Raw genomic sequence first — 26,891 nt, forward strand, 5'->3', positions numbered from 1 at the left:
GTGCGTGGTGTTTTTACGCACGCAAAACACGCAGCGTTTTGCCTGCGCAAAAGCCACTTGCCTGCTTCGTGAGGCAGCATCATATGATGCGCGGCTGCGTGCTTTTCGCGCAGCCGCCATCATTATGACACGCCATTTGGGTGTTTGTAAACAGAAAAGCACGTGGTGCTTTTCTGTTTACATTCATCCTTTTGACAGCTGTTGCGCGAAACAGGCAGTTCGCACGGAAGAGCTTCCGTGCGACTTGCGTGGTTTTCACGCACCCATTGACTTCAATGGGTGCGTGATGGGCGAAATACGCGGAGATAGTGACCATGTCGCGCTTTTTGTGCCCCGTAGACTTGTATTGGTCTGTGCGTGGCGTGTGAAAACCACGCGGCCCGCACGGATGCTCCACCCTTAGGGTTTTCTTTAAAAAATATCCTATATTCGTACTAACCTCATATCCACAAAAGCAGGTGGAGACATGTTTCCAACAAGTACACAAGTATGGCTGAGATTTTCTCACACTAAAAAATCCTGTCCAGAAGGTATTTTATATACATTACCCTTATTAATCGTTCGTCTTCATGTTCCGGCCATACAAATTGCATTTTTTAGCTCAGGGGCCTCTCTCTTTAGGGGAAAAAAATCCTACATGTCAAGAAAGTAAAAATGGTTCCAGTCTGAGTTGTTGGCACAAGCCAAAAATATGTTTTTATAGAGGCGGCAAGTTTCAGCAGGAGATTGTATAAAGGGAATGTTTGTGTAAGTGTTGTTTTTATAGGGGAATGTTTATAAATGTATTCCATGGTAAAGGCAGCGGTCTACAGGGGAGGTGTATATACTTTTCTGCTTCTTCTGTGTATATATACTTTGAGGTGCAACAGGAAAAAGAATTGTAAGTTACTTTTGTATTGTGAGCGAAATTCAAGCTTTAGCTGATGGGGGAAAAACTTGGCAACAGTAAAGCTTACACGGTGCTTTATGTCCATGAATGTTAATGAGATGTGTGTGTGTGTGTGTGTGTGTGTGTGTGTGATCAGACTGAATGTACAACCGCATATGACACTGATAATCATGATCTACGTATATTTTACAGTATCAGATTTGTGCACAACCCTGTTTAACAATAATAATCTCTTATATGGTGCATGTACCATGGCTTTGCTGTTTGCTAGACTGGGCAATCTGATGCCTTTGCTCTTTGTCTCTCATTGAGCCATTTCCCCTTCCTCTTATTTGCGAACACAGCAGTTCTTCTGGAGAGGGGAGTTCTGCACAGGTTCGTTTCATCCAATAGGAATAGGGTAGAGTCGACCAGGGCTGAGCCCCTTCTCTCCAAATGCCCCACAGTTTTGCTCTATGGTATGTACCCTCTTGTATAATCTAAACCGCATACTAAGACATCCAAAGTTCAGCTTTACGAAGGGGTTATCCGAGATTTTAAAATTGATGGCCGTTCGTATAGGCCATCGGTATTAGATTGGTGCAATACTTTCCTCAGCCGCTATGAAAGTAATGGCGCGTGCCAGTCCAAATAAATATTAAATTGATGTAAACCATGAAGAGGCTGCAGCGCTCGTTCGAGCATCACGGCTCCTTGAAACAGTTGATCGGCGGGGGTGCCAAGAGTCGGACCACCACAATTTTTTATATTGATGACTTATGCTAAGGATAAGCCATACATTTTAAGATCCCGGATAACCCCTTTAACCTGTCGGGCATAATAAAGCAGGTGAATAATCGTTTGATATCCCTAACCCCCGGGGGTAACAAAAGTATTGAACTGAAAAAAGTCTATCCTACGGAATCCATGTTTCCTCTAAAATTAGTTGCCAGGACAGCATCCCGTAGCCAACATAAACATTATATTGTGTACAGGATCCACTGATGAAAATGTAATATCTATGGGTAGCTTTATTGATGCTGCCCTTTCGAGGTTTATATATAAACATTATTGGTCCCATTTCTACTTCTGGGCTGCATATATCATAACACTCGCCCTCCCATTATAAACATTGTAAAAATATAAATTTAAAAAAATCAGCCCTGTGTTATTAACATGTTAATGCATGGAAAAAGGGAACTGCAACTTAAAGGGAAACTCCAATGAAAACTAGAGTTTCTCATTGGAGATATATGGACTTCATGTCTTGCTGCTGGAATTCTCCTTTTTTAAATAGTCAATTTCAGTTACTTTTGAGTAAGCCATAACTGACAAGTCATATGTTGTATATAAAGGGAATCTCATAATAACTTTGGTCCAAGCCCTGACATGACTACATGACATCACAACACCTTGTAGAGATTGGATTGCTTTGTGACTTCTAATATACTATTTAATTGTGTACATGTAATACCATGCAGCATGGAGAGTAAGGACCCTTGCCCAATTCTACTCAATTCCTCTTTTTCCACTGGTGGTTTTGTACTAGGGCTCACCGTCTCCATATACACCACATTGTTGGCAAACAAGGGACAGGTGGAACAGTCATGAGGCTCACCCTGCCAAGGGATGAGGGTGATGATGATGATGATGTGAGGTGGCCTGGTCCAGCACTAATGGGGGGGGGGGGCATTTTGACTTGGGGCTCTTTATTATTCGTGTGCCTTATATCATTCAACGAAAATAATTGGTTATATAAAAGTATTTAGCTAGGAGATTATTTCTATTACTGATAGTAAGCCTTCTTAAAATGCTATAGGCCCTGTTCACACACAGTTTTTTATGCGGAAACCCGCTTCGAAAACCACACCAAATAATGGCCGAAAATGCCTCCCATTGATTTCAATGGTCGGCGGAGGCGTTTTTTTTTCAAGATTTTACAAAACTACAAGATGCTTTTCATTTTGTTTTATATCTTACATACTAAAATAACTGCCTACAATCTTGTTTAACTTATTTTCCCCCTTATAAAGTTCTATGTGCCCTTATCCATCTATTGTTCCATGTGGGTTAATATATACATCTGCTTCACAGTTTGGGGAAAACCAGGTGCACAGAGATTTTATCAACTAAATTCCGGAGAAAAATGATTTGTAGTCTAATAATAAATAAAACAAAGTAAAAAAAAAAAGGAAAATGTTAATATATGAAGTTGAATGCATAGGCAGTTTATACATGTTACATACTGTGTGTGTGTGTATATGTGTGTGTGTGTATATATATATATATATATATATATATATATATATATATATATATATATATATATGTGTGTGTATACATACAGACACATGCTTCTATATATTTAGCGTTTTCCTTAACTTACTTTTACACAGACTTCCGTAAAGGTAAAAACACCCTCCCTCTTTCTGGAAAGTAATGCCCTGTATTCCTCGTGGGGAAGGGGTCAAGCTGGAAAATGCAGCTGTAAAAACTCTGCAATGCAAGATAGAAACCGGCTGTAGGTTCTGCAAACAAATAGCTCTCACACAAGTCCAGACTATTTTTTGGGCAGAAACCTCAGCTCAGACTTTGACTGCCCAGAATTCCTAATAAATTACACACTTTACAGTTTAATTGTATGTATGTAAAGGTATAGTAGGTACCATGCCGCCCCCTTTACTGGGTTCCATATAGTGATCACTTTGCATACAAGCAGGGCACAATATATTTTAAACGTCCTCTAACATATTATTTAATAGGTTTTACTTTTTAAATAATAATATGATGGGGCCCATAGCAAAATCTATTTGTCCATCATTCCCCACCATTCTAGTTCCAAACAGTCATACAAAGTCCTAGGCTACTTGCACACGTTGCGTATTTTGCTGCGGAAAACATGCACCAAAACCGTAGGAAATTTGCAGGTTAAAAACTGCACCTAATCGTGCGTTTTTCTGTGCGTGTTTTTATTTTTTCAGTCTTGATGCGTTTTTCGGCGAGTTTTCATGTTGCGGGTTTTGGTGCAGTTTTCCACAGCACTAGGCTGATACAATTCGCAAGTGGAAACGCAAGAATTAATATGCTGCTGATTTTAAAATACGCACTGCAGGTCAATTTTCCATCCTGAAATATACTGCAGCATGTACATGAGATTTCCAGAATCTCATTGACTATGCTGGTACTGTATTACGTTGCGGCATGCAAATCCGTGCTGCAAAACCGCATGTAATACGCATCACGATGCGTATTACGTGCGGCAAAACCGTAGCTTAATACAGTACCAGTATAGTCAATGGGATTCCTGTAAATCTCATGTACACGCTGCAATATTTTTCTAAACGTAAATTGACCTGCGGTGCAAATTTTAAAATCCGCAGCATGTCAATTTATCTTGCGTTTCCGCTTGCGAATTGTATATGCCTAGTGCTCAGGAAAATCGCACCAAAATCCGCAGCCCAGAAACCTATCATAATGTAAATACCGTACCAAAAAAACGCATTGAAAAATACGCAACATGTGCATGTAGCCTTATGGTCCCCTTGGAATGCATTCCACATCCATGGATTGTTATGTGCAGGTAATCACTGCTCCCCCCTCTACATACAAAGTCTGAACCCTTCTAATAATCTTGACTTTTTTTTAGTTATTTTTAGTTTGTGCTTAAAACTACTGTAACAGCAGAACTCTTAAGGCTTCCCATTGTGTAGGCTGCCTATACCTGCTGTTTTCTATCCTGTGTCTTTATGGGTCCCCTGTGATCCTTCTCACTATAGCTGTCTATGCTTATTGATTATAGCTGTACACCCATCCTTTTCCTGCATCCCATTAGGGTCAAGCATCTGCTTGAGTATTTAGGAATGCTACTAGATAAAGTAGGCTCTCCTGCCCTGTTCCCTCTCTGGAACATTTCGGTTCATGAATTCATATATTTAATAAAGCCAACCACATTTTATTTTGAGATGAAAGCTTCTCACCACATCTCCGTATTAGAAATGTAGATCTATATTTTTGGAGTGATGGAATTTATATTATGGAGATGTGGCAGTAAGTTATTCTCCATGTGGTTTGCTTGCTTTGCAGAATTGTGTTCTACCACCCTAATAAAAGTGGATTAAATGGGGAAAAATCTCTTCATTCTTCAGTGCTCATGGAATTTAGGAATAATTTTGATGATTGAGTCTTCGCTTCCACATGGTTAGTATCTTAATGTCTAAATTATGGGTTATTTTCAATTTCTCATTGCCAAATATGACAGGTCAGAGGGAAATATTGAATTGTATCCAATTGTAGAATTGAATTGTATTCAATTATAGGGTTGACTTCTAATGAAGAGAGGATGGAGTTTTTTTTTTAATAGTGACTGGATTTCATAAACCCAACCATTCATGGAGAATGCAGTCGTTCTCTAGAACAGTGACAAGATTGGTGTTTCCTAAACCCGTCTTCAAGGATCCTTTAAAAAGCTTGTCTTAGAGATTTCCCATAGTAAAAAACACATGTTCTCATTGAGTTAATGAAATTAATTAATTCACATATGCAACTTTAAAGAAATCCTCAAACAAATGATTATTTTGGTTAAGGACAGACTTGGTTGAGGACAGGCTTTAAAAACACTGTTCTAGAAGAAAAAAACGTAGTCAGCAATTTGGGCCACATTTACTGAAGACGCCAATGATATATGATAAACAAGCAATTTTTATCTGACAGTTATCAGCAATGATCCCACCACAGAGATTGGCAGAAAAATTCTAAAATTGAAAATGTTATTCCCGAACAGCTGGCAAAGTCTATCGGGATCATTGGCAGATTCCTCCAACTGTGGTGGGATCTGTCAACATAACGCTAATGCTAGCTTAAATCTGCAATGCTTTCTAGTAAATGTCTAATAAGGGCTTAAATTCAGTTCTGTAACAGCACGGATATAGTCTGCATATAGTACCCAATAAATGATCATTTGCATAAGGGCGGATTCACACGAACGTGAATTGCGTCCGTGCAGGCCGCGTGGTTTTCACGTGGCTCGCATGGACCAATAGAAGTCTATGGGGCGGTACAGACAGTCTGTGCTTTTTGCGCAGCGTTTGTCCGCTGCGTAAAAAGCGCGACATGTTCAATATCTCTGCGTATTTCGCGCATCACGCACCCATTGAAGTCAATGGGTGCGTGAAAACCACGCAGGTCGCACAGAATCACTTCCGTGCGAACTGCGTGTTTCACTCAACCGCTGTCAAAAGGATGAATGCAAACAGAAAAGCACCACGTGCTTTTCTGTTTACAAACATCCAAATGGCGTGTCATAATGATGGCGGCTGCGCGAAAAGCACGCAGTCGCGCATCATATGATGCTGCCTCACGGAGCAGGTAAGTGGCTTTTGAGCATGCAAAATGCCGCGTGTTTTGCGTGCGCAAAAACGCCACGTTCGTCTGAATCAGGCCTAAGGGTGTCAATAGTTTTATGTATTGAAGTTGATCCATGTATTGTAGTCCTTTCCAAGTGATGGAACTGATGTACATTCAACATGTACGAGGAATATATGTGAATGACTTTTACACTTTACTATATATTTTCAAATGTCTGCGAATTGTGTGGGGTAACTCACCATTATTCTAAATTGTTGTTGATATTACAAGTCACCTAGGGCTATTGTAACTAAAGAAACTTTGACTAAGAATTCAGAGTTGTCTATATATTAGTCACGTTTACATTTTTTTGTTTTTATGAGAAAAGTTCATAAAATACTGACTCTGTAGTAGTCTTGACTTGAACTTGAATAAATAAGATCAATAATTAGATATTAGCGTCCTTCTTGGTTCTCTTGTATCAAAAACATTAACATGATATCTGTTCCCAATGGAAACCATAGACACCATTTTTTACTGAAAGATGTTAAAGATGCTTCAAAAATCGAATTGATAAATTCATTTAAGCATTTCCTTACTATTGCAGGATCTCCCAAACAAGAACAAGGACCACATAGTGGTGAATGCGTCTCATGCTTGCTCACAGCCAGTCAGATGGGGTTGTTCTCGGTGTGGCGCTCAGGGAAAACAGGCGGTGGGTACACTGACAGCATGCTGCTATTTTACCTGTTTCTGGTTGGCTTGGCGATTGCCCGTCCATCTTACAGCCGAGTGGAGGACACCACCATTGAACCGGAAGGTAAGATAAATGAAAATTAGTCAAATTATTTTGCCAAATATACCAGATACATATAAGGCAATATTACAGAATATGAGAGATAGAAGCTCCAATTCTGCTGTTAGGTGGTATTTATTGAAGAAAATATTTAGAGAATATGGTTCAGGATAACCCAAAACTTGACTACGTACAATGCCATCGCCACATGATTGTCTTCTCTTCCTTGTAAGTATATTGTATAAGCCAATGCTCTCATATACAAATCTCATTGACATGAGGGCAGGAGAGGTTAACGTAAGATCTACAATTTAGGAATGCTTTGTACACACAGTTTCTAATGTAAGGGAACAGGCTATGCTAAGAAACGTCATCACTCATCAACCCATTCTACAGAAATACGAGTCCTGGCTGCACCCTCGCCCAGGGGGGATAGTTTGTAAGAACTCCAGTGAAGTTGCCCTGCAGGAGACTATTCCTGGAGGCATGATGCAAAAGAAAATATAGTTATATCTTGCCCTCCGAATTCCAGGCTGTCAATCTATCTGATATGCGCAGCTTAAACAGGTATGGGAGCAATGCTGCCTGTCCTGTTTGTAGTGTCTGCTGAAAATAGGACCACACCTGAACCTGTGGAACTCTCGTCCAATGGTGCTCTGATTAAGGTTGTGCTGCCAACTTCTCTATCGTTCCAAGGGTTAACTGTGAGATCACTAAATTTACAACTTTTCTTACCTTAAAGGAATAGCTCATTCACATTTTAGTCTTGCAACAAAGTTTTTTTAATGTTTCTTACAGAGGTCACAGGGACACCTTTATTCTTGGTGAAACTCCCGTTTTAAGGTTCTCCTGTCATTTCTCGATCTACATTTATGCATTCCGGACCACATTATACTTCTCTGTTAATCTCCATCAAAATAATAAAAATGTTACAAAAATAAATTGCCTACCTTCTAGTAAAATAGATCAACCATTATGTTTTTGTTAACTATTTTTGCCCTGTCTAAATTTTCACAAAAAGAATCACAGGCAAGTCTATTAAGATATATATATATATATATATATATATATATATATATATATATATATATATCTCCATATTCTTTAGTGTTTTTAACACGTTTAGTGTTTTTAACACGTTTAGTGTTTCAATTTTTTCAGTTTTTCTGTTTTGTAACAGTTTCTGGAAAAACTGACACGCTACATATTCTAAACGTGTGTCAGTAACCTCATTTTTCGACTAGAAGATTTAGTAAATAATAAGCTTTGAAGTGGCTTTTTATTATTGGCTACTTCAGTTATCACATGTTTAAAATTGAAGTAGCTATAGGGGTTGTCCAGTATTTAAAACCCATTTCCATACACCCTATTAGGGAATTCTTGAGTTAATATAGTGGGTTCCTCTGTTCAGAATCCTCATCTCTTGGCCAGAGTAAAGAGCGTCTCTCGCTCTGGAGAAGGTTGGGAGCACTCAAAGGGGGAGATAAATCACCATATTTTTTAATCCAGGCTCTGGAGCACCTGTCCTCTCCTACATTACACAGGCAACACATTGATATGAATGGACAATGTGTAATGCTTAATTACCCCTGTGGTGGTGCTATTGGGATATTAACACTTACTGCCAGGTTTCCCAACAGATTACAGCTGATCGCTGGGGAACACTTTGTGATCAGCTTATTGTCAAGGGACCCTTCTAACAACTATTGATTGTCCAAATCAGAGAATCCCTTGAAGTGATGTGGCAAACCACTTTGCTTTAGATAACATAGTTCTATATGCTCTATTAGGGTTCCCTCATCTTTTAGCTAAAGCTTAGTGCCACATCCAGTGTAACTCTTAGATCTTCTGAACCATTGAATACAATAGATGCAAGAGTTGTACGTTCTATAGAGTTCGTTTAGGGGACCCATTCCCGTATGTTTGGCTGCATCCTTTATTTTAAAGGGCAATGAGAACCTGTGCAGGCATCCACTTTCCATAGATCTTACAAGCGCTAGCAAATAAGCATGTGGAGAATAAACTCAAGGATCATGGAATGAGACTTGATGAGATGGGGGGAGTACAAGCACCAAGTCGTTCTCTCCCAGGTAGTTAGAGGTGTGGTAATGTTAATCAACACTAGTATGGGGCCTTCTCACCTTTATGTATACCCTTGAATAGATGCCCATTAAATTGCTGCATCGGTCAGCTCCAAAAATAAACATGTACACAACCATTTTACCTGCATTTAGAAGCTGTTTTCAGGAGCTCCCAATAGAGAGGGGATTATTTTTGCATACGTGTAAAACAATCCTGACTAGATGTGTGTTCAGTTAGGGTAATATAAAGACTTTGGCATAGATGTCTGGACAATGGCACTTTCAGATCACCAAAATGTAATTCAATTTATCTAAAGTACATCACTGTTTCTTTGATGATAGTGCAGTCATTTCAGAAAAAGGTAGAATATTTACTGTGCATAACATCATTCAAGCCCCCACCCCAAAAATAAGCATATAATTATCTTCAAGAACGTACTGTCAGGATATGAGGCGAGGACCAAGTGTTATTATGGGATTTAAAATGAAGCTCTACAAGAAGCAAAATAAAAATAGCTCTTTGTTAAGAAGTGCATTCCTGCTGATGCTTGATGAGCAAACCTGACAGATTTGACATGAGATTGCTCAAGAATACCTAAAAATTCTGGACCCCTTTTCTAGGGTAGAAAAGGGTTGAAAAGTAGTCAATCCAGCTAAGTATCATTGGCGATACCTTGATATCCAGTCATAATGGAAACTTTAAGACGTTAGTATCTGCAGATGTAAACCTCACTCTATTTGATGTCACAATACATCCTCCCATCAAACTATATTTAATATTTAACATGGAAAGTAACTATGCAAATACTTAGCAGATACTTGAGCCGGGCCAATATGAGGGGCAGGTGGAGTTAGGCAGCTGCCTAGGGCACCATAGAGGGAGAGGGACACAATGAATGCACTGCAGAATGTGAGGAAAAACTGGGAGTATGTATTATACATAAGCACACTAAGAATTGGTGGGGAAGGGAGGCAGGGGGGATTCAAATGACGTTTATCCATTTGACAACTATCATGTTGAACTTCAGGAACTGAGGATAGTGAGGTGCATTCTGAAACCCCTACCTTGAGCACAAAGAGCGCTTGTCACGACCCTGGTATTGAGTTACAGCCTGTGTTATAATCCTGATCTTTATTAAGAATTCTGTTGATTGCTACCAGAATCTGTCAACACTGTGGAGACAGACACACCCCTAACAATTGAGCAGAACTCCTATATTGCAGTGCTCTCTGATGTCCTGCAATGTGTGAGGTTTTATTTGCTTTCAAACTTGGTGTACTGTACAGTGGCCAAATAATTACGGTGTTTTGACTAAATCCCAATGCTATTATGTCTTTCCATGCTGGGACATGTGGTTCCATTACCACATACAGTCCCCAGATCCCTTTACTTGCCTCTATCTGAATCTAAACTCTGAAACAAATCTTTATTTAGACTCATTATGATACTTTTTAATTGTTCATTTTTCCAAAAGCTTAATAAAATAACTATTGTGTACTGTAGAGCATATAAATAGAAGGGAGTTGCTAGCAAATACAAAGTATTTCTGGCGCAATGCTCCAAGAACAGCTGCCATGCAGTCACCTTAGTTGTAAAAAAGATCTTCTGCCATGTACACAGCACACAAAAGCATAGGTCTAATAAAAGGGAATTCATATAAAGTTCATCTTTATTGTAATATGTTCTAGAACTCCGATGTTAATTGTAAAAATTAACTTCTATAGCGAAGGTGGTCCAGAGTTCTACTAGCAAGTTACTTCTCCAAAAGACCACCACTATGAGAAGACCACCCTTTTATCTAAATCAGATTTCATGTACCAGATTTCAGTTCCATCATATACTATGCACACTTGCCTTCTGTTTTTGAGTACAAACCCTCTAGAGGACCATTATTCAATGTAATTTTGGGTGGTCATCTCAATTAAGTTTCACTGCAAGGCTGGGTTCACACGACCATGTTACGTCCGTAATGGACGGAACGTATTTCGGCCGGAAGTGCCGGACCGAACACAGTGCAGGGAGCCGGGCTCCTAGCATCATAGTTATGTACGATGCTAGGAGTCCCTGCCCCGCTGCAGGACAACTGTCCCGTACTGTAATCATGTTTTCAGTACGGGACAGTAGTTCCACGAAGAGGCAGGGACTCCTAGCATCGTACATAACTATGATGCTAGGAGCCCGGCTCCCTGCAGTGTGTTCGGTCCGGGACTTCCGGCCGAAATACGTTCCGTCCATTACGGACGTAACATGGTCGTGTGAACCCAGCCCAAAGCTTAATCGTTTTATAGTGAAAAGTTCTGCAACTTTTGTAATAAACTTTGTTTTAATTCCTTACCATTTTCAAGAAATCTGCTTGCTTCAGTAAATAGGAACATTCTATTTTTACATCCAGTGGCTGAACACCTATACCTCTCACAGCTGAGAGTTAGCTACAGTGTATCCAATCTAGGGTCTGCGAGCGGAACTACCTGCTGATGCATGTAAACTAAACTTTCAGAAAACTTCTGACTTTCTATTGAGCCCGTGCAACTACTGGGCTTTCCGAGAAAAGCCGATCAGAAGCCGAGCGGCTAAGCACTCTCCCGACCGCTTCTGCCGCTTCATTTCAGCGGTCGGTGGGGGTCTCCGTGTTCGAACCCCCACCGATCAAATCTTCTGACGTCTTTGACATGTTAGGTTTTCTGAAAGTTTAGTTACCCTTTCAACTGGTACATTGTAGCAAACTTTTTGGATAGGAGAGATGCTTGTGCTGCTGATGTATGTAGCTCACAGAGGATTGTCTAGAATTGTAGCAAACCATCATTTGTAAGAAAAATTAGATTTGCATTCACAGGAATTCAATGAAATAGTTTCTAAAAATGGCTGCCTTCGCACTGTGCGGAAGTAATGAGTTAACTTTAAACATGTAGTCAGCAAAAATAAATAATTTTGAAATTATCTTTTTAACTTTATGTCCCTGTTAGGACTTGTGCCCGTACTTGCAAGCGGGGGCTTTAGTTTGACTGGTGGAGACACAGCACCCATCCCTGTGTAAACACCCTTATGTAAACATTTAGAGCCTGTATAGTTGACTTGTCTTGCTTTGCATTGAGAGTACACCAGCCATGACCAAGTACAGCGTGTACAGGTATTTTCCTTCTGCTAGATTTCAAGAAGCCTCATTGACTATGAATATGCTTTTAAAAAATAAAAACAAAATGGGACTGTGGATTGAGCAGGACAACAAGGCCTAAGATTTGTTACATGAAATCATGTGAAAGGCAAAGCAAGTAGTTGTTGACTCCCGAAATTATGAACATTCTTCTTGTTCTTTTTCAGCATTTTATATTTTTTAAATAACCGCAGTTAAGGCCCAGTCTTAAACGGGTTGACTCATTAGGGCATGTGGACCTCATTGAGGAAAGCCTCCCGCCAGAACAGAGCGTCGCTTTAAAGAACATCTCCCTCTCTAGAGGACTTGGCATAAATATGTATTACATGTACCACGTAATAATGCATTTTCCTCCATCCCATGAGAATAGCCGCTCATGACCAGGGATTTCAACTGCCGGACCCCTATAGATTGGTAGATTGCCTATGGGTCTGCCTGGTGTAGGACGGTTGGACAATGTATAATTTGAGTCATGTGACTATGGCTGAGTAAACTTGTGTGGCTTAATTCAGTTTTTAGACTGGGTCCTAAAATATTTCTTCAGACTAAAGTCTTTCTGAAAGAACTCTGGATAAATCCTTTAAAAAAATGATTCTCATGAATGTCAATTACTTGTAGGTTTCTGTAACTGCTCATGTGTAGCCAGTTATCCACCAGGGAACATAGCTGTCCATAGACTTACAATACCTGTTGGCCAACATCTATTCCTCCCAAGTCCTCTAACAGCTGGTATCTTCTGTGGAAACAAAGGATTGTTTGATTTCAACATGCCCAATCCTTCTTTTCCCCGACCTATCCCTTCGAGGGCAGTTCGGTACATCCCTCTTTAACATTAGATAGTCCGCTGAAGCCGGCAGGTTCTGTCAAATTTCCCCTAAAGTGCATTAGCACCCAATGACCAACTCATTCTCAAGATCAATGGGTGTCCCAACCACTGTATACTTACCAACATGACTTTTATGATGTGTCTGATAGGTCCATTTTAATGTATAGACTGTAAAAATAAATTAAAAGATATTATTAAAATGAAATGGAAATATAACCGTAATTGTTTTAAGCACCCCTGAAAAAGACTTAACTTTTTTTAGTCCAGAGTACATCGTTTCCTGCTGAATAGATATCCTGTTTTTATGTTTAAAAAAAATAAAAAATGACACTAAAGATTTATCCTACCGGGATTGGAGAGTACCCATACCTTTTTTCTCCTACTTGTGTCTGAAGGAATAAACTTCTCACTCGACTATCTCCTTCTATGGGCATGCATGTAAATTGGGAACACAATTCTCTGTTCGCTTTAGTGAATTCCATGGTATATGGGGAGCTTCTCTTGTGTCAGCTGGAGTTAATTAAAATAAACTGCAACTTTTTACCAAAAGGGTTAATGTCAGCGATCGCTGTAAGTGAAAACCGCTTCAGCTCTCAGATATGCAACATAGTATAGCTAAAGCAGGCAGATTCCTGAAGTCAATTTAATTTTGTACCAAAGGATGATCCTTACCAGGTTCCCATTACATTGCCCTCGTAACCAAAACAGATGGTCACTTAACTAAAGTGCTAGCAGGAGGCTCAAGCAGAACTGATAACTTAGTGCAGTGACATAATTCAAAGAAATCAATCTGTCGCTTCATCACAGTAGATATTCCTAGCCCTTCTGGTATTTTAGTTTGTTTTTTGACTACCAAAATTTGAAGTAATTCTCTACGGTAACATGATTTCCATTGCACAATATGCCCCCTTTAATGTAAATGGTCCTTGTTTATGTCACTTTGGTTGTCCTAGTAAGGGTTGGGGGTTCTCTACTTTTATATGTAGTCAAGTTACATACATTACAAAGGCACTTTAGATAATGGGTTGTAGAGTTCTGTAACCAAGCCCTCATTAATGAAATGCTCAGGGGCGCAAGCAAATAGCAGAGGACCCCCTGTGCACGAACAATATCTGGGCCGTTTGCTCTTCTCTCTCTTACCGTCCACCAGTAATTGTGAGCCATAAAATTCATTAGCTCAGTCCCTTACGTCTGATCTAATAGACAGTAGGAAGCTTCATTTAGGGTGGCAATGAGCTCTCTCACATGCTGGACACCTTAGGAGCTGCGCAGGTTGCGCATATGGTCTGTCCACCACTGGAAATGCTGGAGGTTGCAGTTTAACAAACTCTGGGTAATTAGAATTTAGGGGTGCATTGTGTGTCTGTACACTGGAGCCTTTTGGTGTTGCTACTACTATAATGCATGGTTTGTTTAACCTCACTAATATCTCTGCATAGCTTGTACACCAGCAAGTAGGACTTACACTTCTTGCTGATAATTGATTTTGCTGTGGGTGCTTTACTGACATATGGTGTCTTTCCATTTTCTGCTGCTTTTCCTCTATCCTTTCATGCAGAACCTCCAACCAAATACCAAATCTCCCAGCCGGACGTTTTTACCGTTAGCCCCGGCAAGCCACTTGATCTGCATTGTCCTTACAACAACGTGTCCCTGGTGGTTTGGACTAAGGATGGGGTGAAATTAGAATCCAGCAATAGGACGGTGATTGTCATGAACTACTTGCTGATAAACGAGACGTTCCTCAGGGATTCAGGGCTGTATGCCTGTGCAGCGCATAAAGGCGGCCAAAGCAATGCACATTTCTTCCTTGTGAATGTCACAGGTGAGTGACTGGAGAAGAGTGGTGTAACCTATCCGACCACAATACTCTGTGTGATCGTCCTTTTGTTGCAAACAATGGACTGGATTTAACAATTTTGTAATTGAAAAAATAAATGAGCCCTCCAAATATCCTTTATTCATGGACTGAATACACATTACGGAGTTTGACTCCTACATTTTTTACCTCCTTATGGAATATCTAAAGATCACCCAAAGTTCATAGGGTCGAAGAACAGAAGAATCACTGCATGTGGTGTTAGCTTACTTCTATGCTGCACAGCTTTCTGAATTCACTTGTACAAGTCTTGATGTCTAGTTGTTATACTTGACTACACTAATGCCACCAAAATCCAATTGCAAGATGTCCTGTAAATTGCAATTCTAATGTTTTGTTTCTTTTGCATAAAATTTCTGCTTACGTTGTACGGTGCTCTTTTTGTTTCAGAAGCCAGCTCTTCAGGAGATGATGAAGATGACAATGATGAGGTTTCTGAAAATGTCATCAATGACCACAATAATATCAGTAAGTGTGTGACTGTGCTGCTCGTGGGCGTAATTATTACCATAGCAGCCATAGTAGCTGCTACGGGGCCTAGAGGTTGAGGGGCCCAGTCAGGTGCAAGAACATTGTACCTTTTTGTAGGTAAAAACAAGTTTGAGGCTTTCTGCTATCCAGCACTACTATATGGGTACTCTGTTATATGGTGCTATTAGCCATGCCATAAATAATTTCTACTTATGCCACTGTTTCCGCTTTGGGGTTTTTCTTGGACTCCCCCGCCCCCCCCCCGTTCCAGAGATATGGCCCACTGTTGAGTTGGCTCCCTCAAAGATAATTTGCAGTAGTTGGCCAACAGGGCGTTAACTACCCTCAAGCTGCCTCGCGCTGATTGGTCAGCATCAGAGGCAGGGAAGCTAGCTCCACCCCATTGGTTAACTACAGCAAATTCGCATATAGGGAGCCAACACAACCGTGACCCATATCTCTGGAATGGGAGGGGGGTGGTCCAGGAAACAGTGCTGGAATCAGGGAGGCAGCGTTATTCAGGTCAGTTAACCATTTCAACTTCTATGACCAAGTGACAGGTACTCTTTAATATCCAAACATGTTATTTTTCTTGCTGTAAATCGCATATCAACTCCGAGACACCAATAACAAATAGGATTTCTTCTCTAATCTATAGAGGCTCCTTACTGGACCAATCCAGAGAAGATGGAGAAAAAACTTCATGCTGTTCCAGCTGCCAACACAGTGAAGTTACGCTGCCCGGCCGCAGGGAACCCCCTTCCTACCATGAGGTGGCTGAAGAACAATAAGGAGTTCAAACAAGAGCATCGGATTGGCGGGTACAAGGTAAGGGACATCATGTCATCTATGTAAAGACCCTATTGGAGTGCATACCAAGGGGATCGGCGCCCCATACAATGCCGCTCAGTCTCTTTCCTCATAAATACAACATTAATAAGAACTTTGTGGTTAAAACCAACATAAACTAAAACACAGTTACTTTGGTTGTATTCATAAATTTTTTATATGTAGATCAGTCAATGTGTAGGACTACGTATTCAATGAAATCACTGTTGACCCTAACTACCAAGCAACATCATGAAGGCATGAGGCACCCATGTCTATTGTCTCATTGATATAACTAGTTAGTACTAAATTTTGTTTTACCTTGATCTTCTGGAATCCGTTAACAATATATTCTTTCAAATACTAACTAGACAATTTGGTCTTTGATATTACAATGTCATGCTCATTTACTCCTGTATGTCCCCGTAATGTGGCACATTTACTTGGGCTGCTATATATTTGGAAAATATAAATTCTAGCATCTTTGTAATATACTCTCATAACGCTTTGAACTTATTTTTAGCTTTAGTTTTTAATTTGTGAAAAAAATTCCTGCTGCTGTGTGGAAACCATCAGCACGCTGTTGTCAATCGATCTCTTCTTTTTATGGGTCACTGTTTATCACAAAGAGTATATAAATGTATTCTGTTATGAATACCCGTTGTAAGTATTAGGTAATATTAGATATGTTAATCAAACTATTTGGATGCTTATATATTATTTATGTATCATAAATTAATGAACCAGACTATTCTGGGTGTAGAAACAAAGCCATAATAAGATCTGTCAACAGCAGCTACCTTGTAGGTAGCAACAAGAGTTATTTTGTACACGATACCATAGTAGTAGAGAAAACAGTAAAATAAGTGAAAACAACAAAAAACTTAATAAAGATACAAACGTGGGATTTTATATTCCAGTCAATACTTATAAACAGTGGAGCTTTACTTGGATATCTAAGGCCTAGTTCACACAGAGTATTTTGCAGGCATTTTGACCAGCCTGTGCTTTTTCGTGGCGCTTTTCGTGATGTTTTTCGCCGGCGGCCATTGAGGACTGCGGGCAAAAACATGCGGCGAAAAACTCTTTTTCTGCCTCCCATTGATTTCAATGGGAGGTCAGAGGCGGAACAGCAGCAAGAAAGGACATGCCACTTTTTTTTCACGCGAGCGGCTAAAAGCCGCCCGGGGAACAAAATGCCTCCCATTGAAATCAATGGGAGACTATTTCAGCCGTTTTTTAGCGCTGATTCTGACGCGGTTTCCACGTCAAAATCGGCGCCAAAAAACTCTGTATGAACTGACCCTTAAAAATATGCTGTTTCTTTTCTTGAACTTTGCGTGAAAGAAAAAAACGTTGTTATATTACTGCTCAATGACTTGTTCGGTGCAGATTAAAGGGCAGATATGAGGTAAATTTCAATCCTGTTACTATCTATATTATTTTTCTTTCCAGAATTGAAAAAAGACCTAATTGTATGTGGATAATAAAAGGACCAGGTGCAGAGCAGTTATCAGACCAGCAGAGTAATTAACAAGAGCAATTACCCTTAATAGCAGCAGCAGCAGCTTTAGATACGATGGTAGTGTTTGGGTGTGTTGGAACTTTGTCAGGCCATTATGTCACTACACGGAGTAGTTTAGCAAATAAATATTTTCTTTTTTTTCTCCATCTACTAGAAAAAAAATTACTCTGTCTGCACCAAGATGTAGTCACAATATCAAAACTGGCAACTTCCTATAGACGGCTGTTTAGATGCCCAGGAAGTGTAGAGGCTGAAAATATATTCATTCTTGTATAATCAGGATGTCCCTCAGTCTTGAAATGTCTTCTGTTCTACATTATGGACCTTTGATCTCTTCCTTGAGTCAGGTCTTTATGGAAACATAAGTAATCCTGATTAGCATCAGTAAATTGAATGTATAACAGTAAGATTATAGTTTTTGTTTGTGTTTTTTTTGTTTTTTTTACTAATACATGAATAATGATGTGTAAGGCCTGGTTCATATCTTCGTTCGTTATTCCATTGTTCTGCTCCGTCGGAGGAGCAGAGCAGTGGAATAACCGTAAACGCCGGTTCCATTGCACATTTCACACCACCAGCGGCCGACGGAACCCATTGTCCATTGTCAGTTTTCCGTTGGTGTGTCAGTTTACCGGAAACAATAGCACAGCATGCTGCGCTATTATTTCCAGTATTCTCCAACACAGATGGGAATTAGGCCTAATCTGTACATTAGCACCCTATTATGGAACATTGGGACAACAGAAGATGGCCATATTGCAGATGGTAGACTATTTTATAATGTGTGGAGTCCATTTATTGCGAAATTAGCTTTATTTTTTGGTAGCTGTGGATAGTAAAGTACTTGCCATAGAGTCAGCCTCTGAAGAATGTGGGGGCAAACAATTACTCGACTAACATGTCCTGTGATGAGGGGGAGGTGTGAATTCACACCAGAAATGGGCCCCATCTAGTTTTTTGCTTTGGAGGCCAAACAATTGTTCTCTACAGTCAGACAGACTTGTACTAATACTTCAACCAATGACATGCCACCGTATTTAATCTTTAATTGCTTGTGTGTGTGTGTGTGTATGTATGTGTATCTATATGTGTGTATGTATGTATGTATATATATATATATATATATATATATATAATGTGTATATGTATTTCAAGCTGTACTCTGTGGTTCCAGAAAGCCCTTCAGATTCCCAGACAGAGGTGTCATTGTTAGGTGCAGTGCTGAGGTTGGTGGACCTTAAAAGTCACAGTACACTGTGCAATACTTGAACACTTTGACTCATGCTCCAATTGTGATGTGACGGTAGTGTACTGTATCTGTGCTTTTTATGTGCTTTTGTCTGTTGGAGTTCATACGTAACCTCTTAGACTGCTGCGTGTTGGTACTTGCGATGCTGCCTGTGTGTTTTCACTGCACATTTTTATAGCAATATGTAAGTGCTGAACCCCCTCCGCAGGCTGGTCTCCCTCCCGTCTGCAGTGTATATGTGAGCACTCCTGGGCGTGCGTTCAACAGCTGTTGTGTGTGTTTTCTCTTGTGTAAATGACTGTGTTGGACATGTACCTTTTATCCTATTCTTTGTATTCTGTGCTCACTTTTACCTGTGCCCTGGTTCTCCAGTTTTGTTCTATTTACTACTTCTTGTGTTTGATTTTCTTATTTGCCGATGAGGCAAAGGACCGTTTGTAAAGCTGCACATAAACAAAACTAATACTATCTGGTGCCATAAACTGAGATGCTAGAAAAATGTATCAAACATCAATTGATCTTCTGTTTAGGACTCATTTCTGGTTTTGAAAAAAAAAAAAGTCCAAAAGTTTTTGGAAAATGAACCAGGATAATGTGCTGAAGAGAAGTAACATATCCAAATATCTTTCAAAATGTATTTGATAATATAGCTGGAAATCTTCCTTTTTATAAGTAGATACAATACACTGCCTGATTTAATAAAAAATAACAAAAGAACATTTTAATGTATATTTTGTTAATTTTAAGTTTCCCCAAAAAATTGCAAACTACATACCTAATTTTACCATTTTTTTCTTACACCATCCCAACAATCTTTGCGAGATTTGTGCCCACCTATATCATGTCCTGCATGGAATGCAATCTCTGATCGCTAGACCCAGAATTTCTTTGTCAGCCCCTCCCAAAAACCAAACTTGCTTCATCGTAGGACTTAGGTTTAACATTAACAGAATTCTGTTCCCACATCTGCTGGTCCCGATAAGTCGTTCCCGCCACAGCCCTTTCTACACAGGTTGATGTAGGTAAATAAAAGGCTGAACAAACAGTTTAATCGCTGGGAATTGCCTGAGTACACAGCGCTGATTGTAGGTGAGATGACTGCCCTGGAATGAAGGGCGAGTGTCCTGGAATTTAGCAGTCCAGGGGTATGTCTCACTGTTTTATATGGCCTTGAACCCACAGACATGCCTTCTGGCACCTAGTAGAGAGCTACTCATGTTTGTGCGTCTAGGCCTCCTCTGTCTTCTAGATGTTAAGAGTCGGGATTAAAAGATCACTGATGATTGACAGCAAATGGCTTTAACATATTTATTGGGGAAGACAGAAGCTGGGATGGGAACGACAACACTTGTCATTTGGACTGTTAGGGCATGCCGAGCTTCATCCCACTAGGGTGATTCTATTTCTTAATTTTGCATGCTTGAGCGACACCGGTGGATTTATCCTGAGTGACCCATTAGCTAGAGATTAGCAAAGAAGCTCAGGAATGCAATTTTACCAGGGAATATTACTGACGCTCAGTTGAAGATTTAATCTTCTAACCACTATTACCCTTGTGGTAATCTGTTCTATTAATTCCCAAACTCCTTGTTGCTCAGTCATCTATAGCATTGAGGAAAACTTTCTAGTAAACTGTTCACTATTTCTATGCACTTTGCATATAATTTAAACAGTGGTTTGCTATAAAATTCTATGGTCCTTAGACTTAGAAGTAGTAGTCCATTTGGACACCAATGTGTAAGACCTTCATGGAGATGGGTTTCTATGTCTGGCCGGTGTCCATACTTACCTTGCTTTATAATGTGACTTTATAGCTATGTACACCTTTGAAATATGTATATATTTTTTTTTTAATGTGTATCAGTGTAATTAGTGCATCTTTCAAAATACTTTTTATTAAAAATGTTCATGTGGGGGTAATGGCGGTTACTGACTTGAAGTGATTATTCTTCGTTGTTGATAATTTCTACCATTGTAATTTATATTGATCTTACATGATAAAAAAAATCACTTGCCAATCTCTTCGCTACCAGCATAGGAATAAATGGAACCTTAAGGCTCGTTCGGCCAAGTATTGGCCGTGTAAACAGGGCAGTGATCAGCCGACAAACAAGCAAACCTTTGTTTGTTGGCTGATCACATTGTTTATGCGGGCTAGAAAACCATCTTTGTCGGCAGCACATCTCGCCGTGTAAACATTCTGCATCTAAACAGTTGTTGCCATGAAATGGCTTGCCAGTTGGATCTTTGGAAAATCCTTTGTTTGTGGACACTTACTTGGCACTGCCCTTAGTTTTGTCATCCATTCCATGCCATAAGAACACAGTGCCCATCTACGTGCACCATCTAAGTCATAGGCATAATTTGTATTAATAAAATAGAACTAAAAAGCTAATACGTACATCCTTACATTACAGATAGTTAAATAGTCTATATTCACACGCTGCAGATTTTCGGTACGGATTCTGCAACAAATTTGCAATGTATGTAAATGGGGTTTAACAAATTTAAGAATGAAGGAAGGGCAAAAAATGTCAAAACTGTAATAAAAATCTTTACTATGAATGTGTTACACATTTTGCACTTTTTTTTCCGGTGAATAATTCTGTACGTAATACCGAAGGCAGGAGGAACGTTCTGGGATTCCTTCTTAAAAGTGACATAAAGAGCCATTGCATAGTCTGGATTCTCCTGATCAGAACTGTCCCTCATCACCCTAAAATGATTTCACAATATGAGCTGCTGACAGAGGAGAGGTCTCTGCTGAATAGGACTTTGTATACTCTGAAAGGAGGCTTGTTATTCCATTAAAATAAAGCGATACCTGTTCTCCCTTCCCCCACTCCATGCCATCACCAACTCTACTCCCCTCCTCTGCATTCCTCTGTCTCTCAGCTCTCTGCAATTCTTTCTTGATAGATAGAAGTTCCTCAGTCTGCAATTACATTTGGGACCAAATTTTTTATTTTTTTTGTAAAGGTTTGAAACGTATAGAGAGAAGAACTGTGCTGTCTCGCTATCAATGATGTGAATCCAAAGACTTGTGCATACAGATGTAGCAGAGCTTAACTCGTTGTAGCTGCATTTTCAGTGCATAGCGATAACTCGGAGGTCAGATTTGTAGATTTGCCTGTACTCTTGCCCTCTCATTTTCTACACATTTTTTTTTTATTGTGTTGGGACAATTATGTTGGAGCCATCTTTGAGTGTGAAGAGACTATGTATGGTCTATAAAATGTTTAATAATAAGCTCTGCCTGTCTCCTCAGGTTCGTAACCAGCACTGGAGTTTGATTATGGAAAGTGTTGTTCCATCAGACAAGGGCATATACACTTGTATTGTAGAAAATGAATACGGGTCAATCAACCATACCTACAGCCTCGACGTCATAGGTAAGTAATGGACGCAATTAATTCTTATCATAAATCTGCCCTTTATTTAATAGCAACAAAGCTTTCTGGAGAATGCATTAATGAATAAAGACCACATTACTGTATAATCTCCCCCGAACACAATCTGACTGGAATATTATGGTTATTGTGGGGGCTTTTGTCCAATATATTTATTTCAATATTCGAGTGGAGCGCATGTATTGTCATGTTGCTTTCGGTTTTCCAGTTTTATTGGACATGCGTTATGTTTTTATAAGAAATGGCCATTCACATGTGTGAATTTTAGAGTACCATATCTCGGCATACATCTGTTTATCATTTTTTATCCATTTGTTGAGGTTTTTGGACATGGAGCATTGCAGTAATGGGGTGCAGAGAAATACAAAGCTTTGAAATAAAAGTTCCAGCAAGTATGACAGCTATGTGTGAACACGTCCTTCACACCTATCAGTCAGAGCGAAATACACCTGGTATAGTTATTTAGTGCAGTGGGACAAGAATACACAATTTTAACCTTTCGAAAACTCCCTTCTAAATGTACGCCTGGTCTCAAGTGACTGACTGGCCCTGTTTTTTTTTATTTTTAGTAAATGTCACATGCTGTGGCATACAACTGCGACAAACTAAGTCAAACCTCCACATTCCAAAAATTTAGCAGCCAGACTGTATATAAATATGGCACATGAGCAGGTTAACATGTTTGGCTAGGCGAACCGTAGCCTAAAGAATTAGGATGGTGTCAATGCCCATAGTGCGATAACTGTCTCCTTGTCAACAACCTACAGGTTTTGTATGAGATTAGAAAAACATGGCTGCCTTCTTTAATTAAACAGTGCTACTCTTCTCCATGCACTGTGTTTTGGTATTGCAGCTAAGCTCCATTAAGTGAACAGGGCTGAGCTGCAATACCACACGTAACCCATGGACAAGAGTGGCGCTGTTTCCCAAAATAAGGCAGCCATGTTTTTCTAATCTCCTACAACCCCTTTAGGCTGGTGCATAAAACATTGAAGGCATTAATATATCCCTGACCAAGTTCACTTCCGACCATAGGCAGATATTTGTACTCTACCCTTTCAACTGGGTCTGTATCCCCTAGCATAGGGCCAGGTGGTTGTCAGGATGCTTCACTGCCCGTTTATTCTTTGACTTCCCAAATATTAAGCCTGACACACTATCACAGAGGGCGGCCAGGAGCCGAGGAGGAAAATTCCAAGCAAGTCTCCAGGAATAGGTTCTCCTTCCTGCCAAACTGGACCCTGTCGTGCCATAGCTTACACAGTAAATTAGTAAAATTTAGCACTGCTCTCGCACTTACACAAAGGGCTGCTTTGTATGCAGCTAGATGGGCTTTTGGCATGCGTATGTACAATTTCAAGGTAAAAACATACACCCGCTTTAACCCCTTAACGCTCCAGGACATACTATTATGTCATGGTAAGTGCATCGTTCACGCTCCATGACATAATAGTATGTCATGGAGTAAACACGGCGCCGTTCGCGCGGGGCGCGTTCATGAGCTGTGATAGCTGCTGTTTCCGACAGCAGACTATCACTGCTCAATGTGCCGGGACCGATCGCGGTGCTCCCCCGCCGATTAACCCCTCAGAAGCCGCGTTCAATAGCGATCGCGGCTTCTTAGGGGTTAATCCGCCATCGCCGGCCTGCTACATGATAGCGGCCGGCGATGGTGACTATGGCAACCGGACACCAAACAATGGTGTCCGGCTATGCCATAGACGGAAGCCTAGTGGGTCCTGACAACGTCAGGACCCACTATGCTTGCTGTCAGTGAGTAGCTGACAGTTCTAATACACTGCACTACGCATGTAGTGCAGTGTATTAGAATAGCGATCAGGGCCTCCTGCCCTCAAGTCCCCTAGTGGGACAAAGTAATAAAGTTAAAAAAAAGTTAAAAAAAGTTGTGTAAAAATAAGAAAATAAAAGTTTTAAAAGTATTAAAAGTAAAAATCCCCCTTTTTACCTTATCAGTCATTTATTATTAATAAAAATATATAAACAAACAAATAAACTATACATAATTGGTATCGCCGCGTCCGTAACGGCCTGAACTACAAAATTATTTTGTTATTTATCCCGCGCGGTGAATGCCGTAAAAATTTTTTATAATAAACCGTACCACAATCACAATTGTTTGGTCACTTCACCTCCCAAAAAATGGAATAAAAAGAGATCAAAAAGTCGCATGTACCGAAAAATGGTACTGATCGAAACTACAGTTCGTTACGCAAAAAATAAGTCCTCGCACGACTTTATTGATTGAAAAATAAAAACTTTCTGGCTCTTAGAATAAGGTAACACAAAAAGTGAATGATTTTTTAAAAAACGTATTTTATTGTGCAAACGAAATAAGACATAAAAAAAAACTATAAACATAGGGTATCGCCGTAATCGTATCGCCCCGCAGAATAAAGTGAATGTGTCATTTATAGCGCACGGTGAACGCTGTAAAAAAAAATAGAATAAAAAAACAATAGTAGAATTGCTGTTTTTTAGTCACCACGCCACCTAAAAATAGAATAAAAACTGATCAAAAAGCCGCATGCATGACATGAAAACTGCAATGGATTCCTCAAGGGGTCTAGTTTCCAAATTGGGGTCACTTTTGGGGGGTTTCCAATGTTTTGGCACCACAAGACCTCTTCAAACCGGACATGGTGCCTAATAAAAAGGAGGCCTCAAAATCCACCAGGTTCTCCTTTGCTTCGGAGGCCGGTGTTTCAGTCCATTACCGCCTGAGGGCCACATGTGGGATATTTCTCAAAACTGCAGAATCTGGGCAATAAGTATTGAGTTGCGTTTCTCTGATAAATCCTTTTGTGTTATAAAAAAAATGGTATAAAGAGGATTTTCTGACAACAAAAAAAAGGTAAATTTCACCTCTACTTTGCTCTAAATTTCTGTGAAACACCTAAAGGGTTCATAAACTTTCTAAATGCTGTTGTGAATACTTTGAGGGGTCTAGTTTCTAAAATGGGGTGTTTGATAGGGGTTTCTAATATATGGGCCCCTCAAAGCAACTTCAGAACTGAACTGGAACCTAAAAAAATAAATAAATGAGGCAATACTTCGCTTCTTACATTATACTGATAATGAGCCGTGCCCACCCCGAGATGACCCCAGTTTTGACCGTTTGTATAAACGGAGACCCCTATTAGACCGTTTCAGTGCCCAGTTTTCCCAAGCATACACCCCCGAGAAGTGTATTTCTATTGAGGAGTCCCTGGTACATTTTAAAGGGAGGGTTCAATTCCGCCAGTACCTGCCGGGTAAGAGGGCAAGGTATGGCGTGAAGATGTATAAGCTGTGCGAGAGTGCATCAGGGTATACCTACAGATTTAGGATATATGAAGGAAAGGCCACCCCCAAACCAGACTGCATCCTGGACTACAATAGGTACATGGGAGGGATGGACTTGTCAAATCAAGTCCTGAAGCCCTACAGCGCCATGCGGTGTGGTATAAGAAGCTGGCCGGGCACATCATACAGATGGCTTTGTACAATGCGTACGTGCTACGTCGATGTGCAGGCCAGAGGGGAACTTTCCTGGAATTTCAAGATCTAATCTTTAGGGACCAGGAAGGGGGGGCACCCAGTACTTCTGGAAGCGAGGCCACACGCATCGTACCAGGGCAACACTTTCCAGGAGAAGTTCCCCAAACCGGTGGAAAGGGAAAGAGTCAAAAGAGGTGCAGAGTCTGCTATAAGAGGGGGATAAGGAAGAACACAATATACCAATGTGACACGTGTCCCGAAAAACCAGGGCTCTGTATAAAAGATTGTTTTAAAATGTATCATACATCCCTTGATTTTTAATTTACCCTGATGCACTCCGCACAGCTTACCCCCCTCATCTTTCCCTTCTGAGCCCTGCCGTATGCCCAGGCAGCTGATAACAGCCACATGTAGGGTATTGCCGTACCCAGGAGAACCCACATTACAATTTAAGGGGTGTATATCTCCGGTGGCGCATGCTGGGCACACTATATCGGACACTGACATGCCATATATATATAAAATTGCAAATCTCACTCTGCACCATCTGCTGCACATTATCTTTTACACAGTACCTGTGGGGTCAAAATGCTCACAACACCTCTAGATGATTGTCTTAAGGGGTGTAGTTTTTAAAATGGGGTCACTTCTCGGGGGTTTCAACTGTACTGGTACCTCAGGGGCTTCTGCATACATGACTTAGCACCAGAAAAGCTCCAGTAGGCCAAATGGTGGTCCTTTCCTTCTGAGCCCTCCCATGGGCCCAAACGGCCGTTTATCACCACAAATGGGGTATTGCCGCACTAAGGACAAATTGGGCAACAAAATGGGGTATGTTGTTCCTTGTGAAAATAAGAAATTTTGATCAAAAATGACATCTTATTGGAAAAAAGATCATTTTTTTCATTTCACAGCCCAATTCAAATAGGTGCTGTGAAAAAACTGTGTGGTCAAAATGATAACAA

At 40.2% G+C, this 26,891-nt stretch overlaps 1 protein-coding gene across 5 annotated transcripts in view; it reads left to right on the top strand.

Moving 5' to 3' along the window:
• The window catches only part of FGFR2 (fibroblast growth factor receptor 2), a 76,134-nt gene that overhangs the window by 25,284 nt on the left and 23,959 nt on the right, over positions 1–26,891 (top strand). For 4 of the 5 annotated variants that reach the window (XM_075841124.1, XM_075841120.1, XM_075841122.1 and 1 more), the window contains exons 2-6: positions 6,819–7,031; positions 14,625–14,891; positions 15,336–15,413; positions 16,075–16,244; positions 22,287–22,410. In XM_075841124.1, the coding sequence (XP_075697239.1) occupies positions 6,887–7,031; positions 14,625–14,891; positions 15,336–15,413; positions 16,075–16,244; positions 22,287–22,410 (784 nt within the window). In that variant the 5' untranslated portion in view covers positions 6,819–6,886. The remainder of the gene's footprint in view (positions 1–6,818; positions 7,032–14,624; positions 14,892–15,335; positions 15,414–16,074; positions 16,245–22,286; positions 22,411–26,891) is intronic. The other variant, XM_075841123.1, reaches the window with a different exon arrangement.

This window comes from Rhinoderma darwinii, chromosome 11 (genome assembly GCF_050947455.1).
Source record: "Rhinoderma darwinii isolate aRhiDar2 chromosome 11, aRhiDar2.hap1, whole genome shotgun sequence".
NCBI classification, from domain to species: Eukaryota; Metazoa; Chordata; class Amphibia; order Anura; family Rhinodermatidae; genus Rhinoderma; species Rhinoderma darwinii.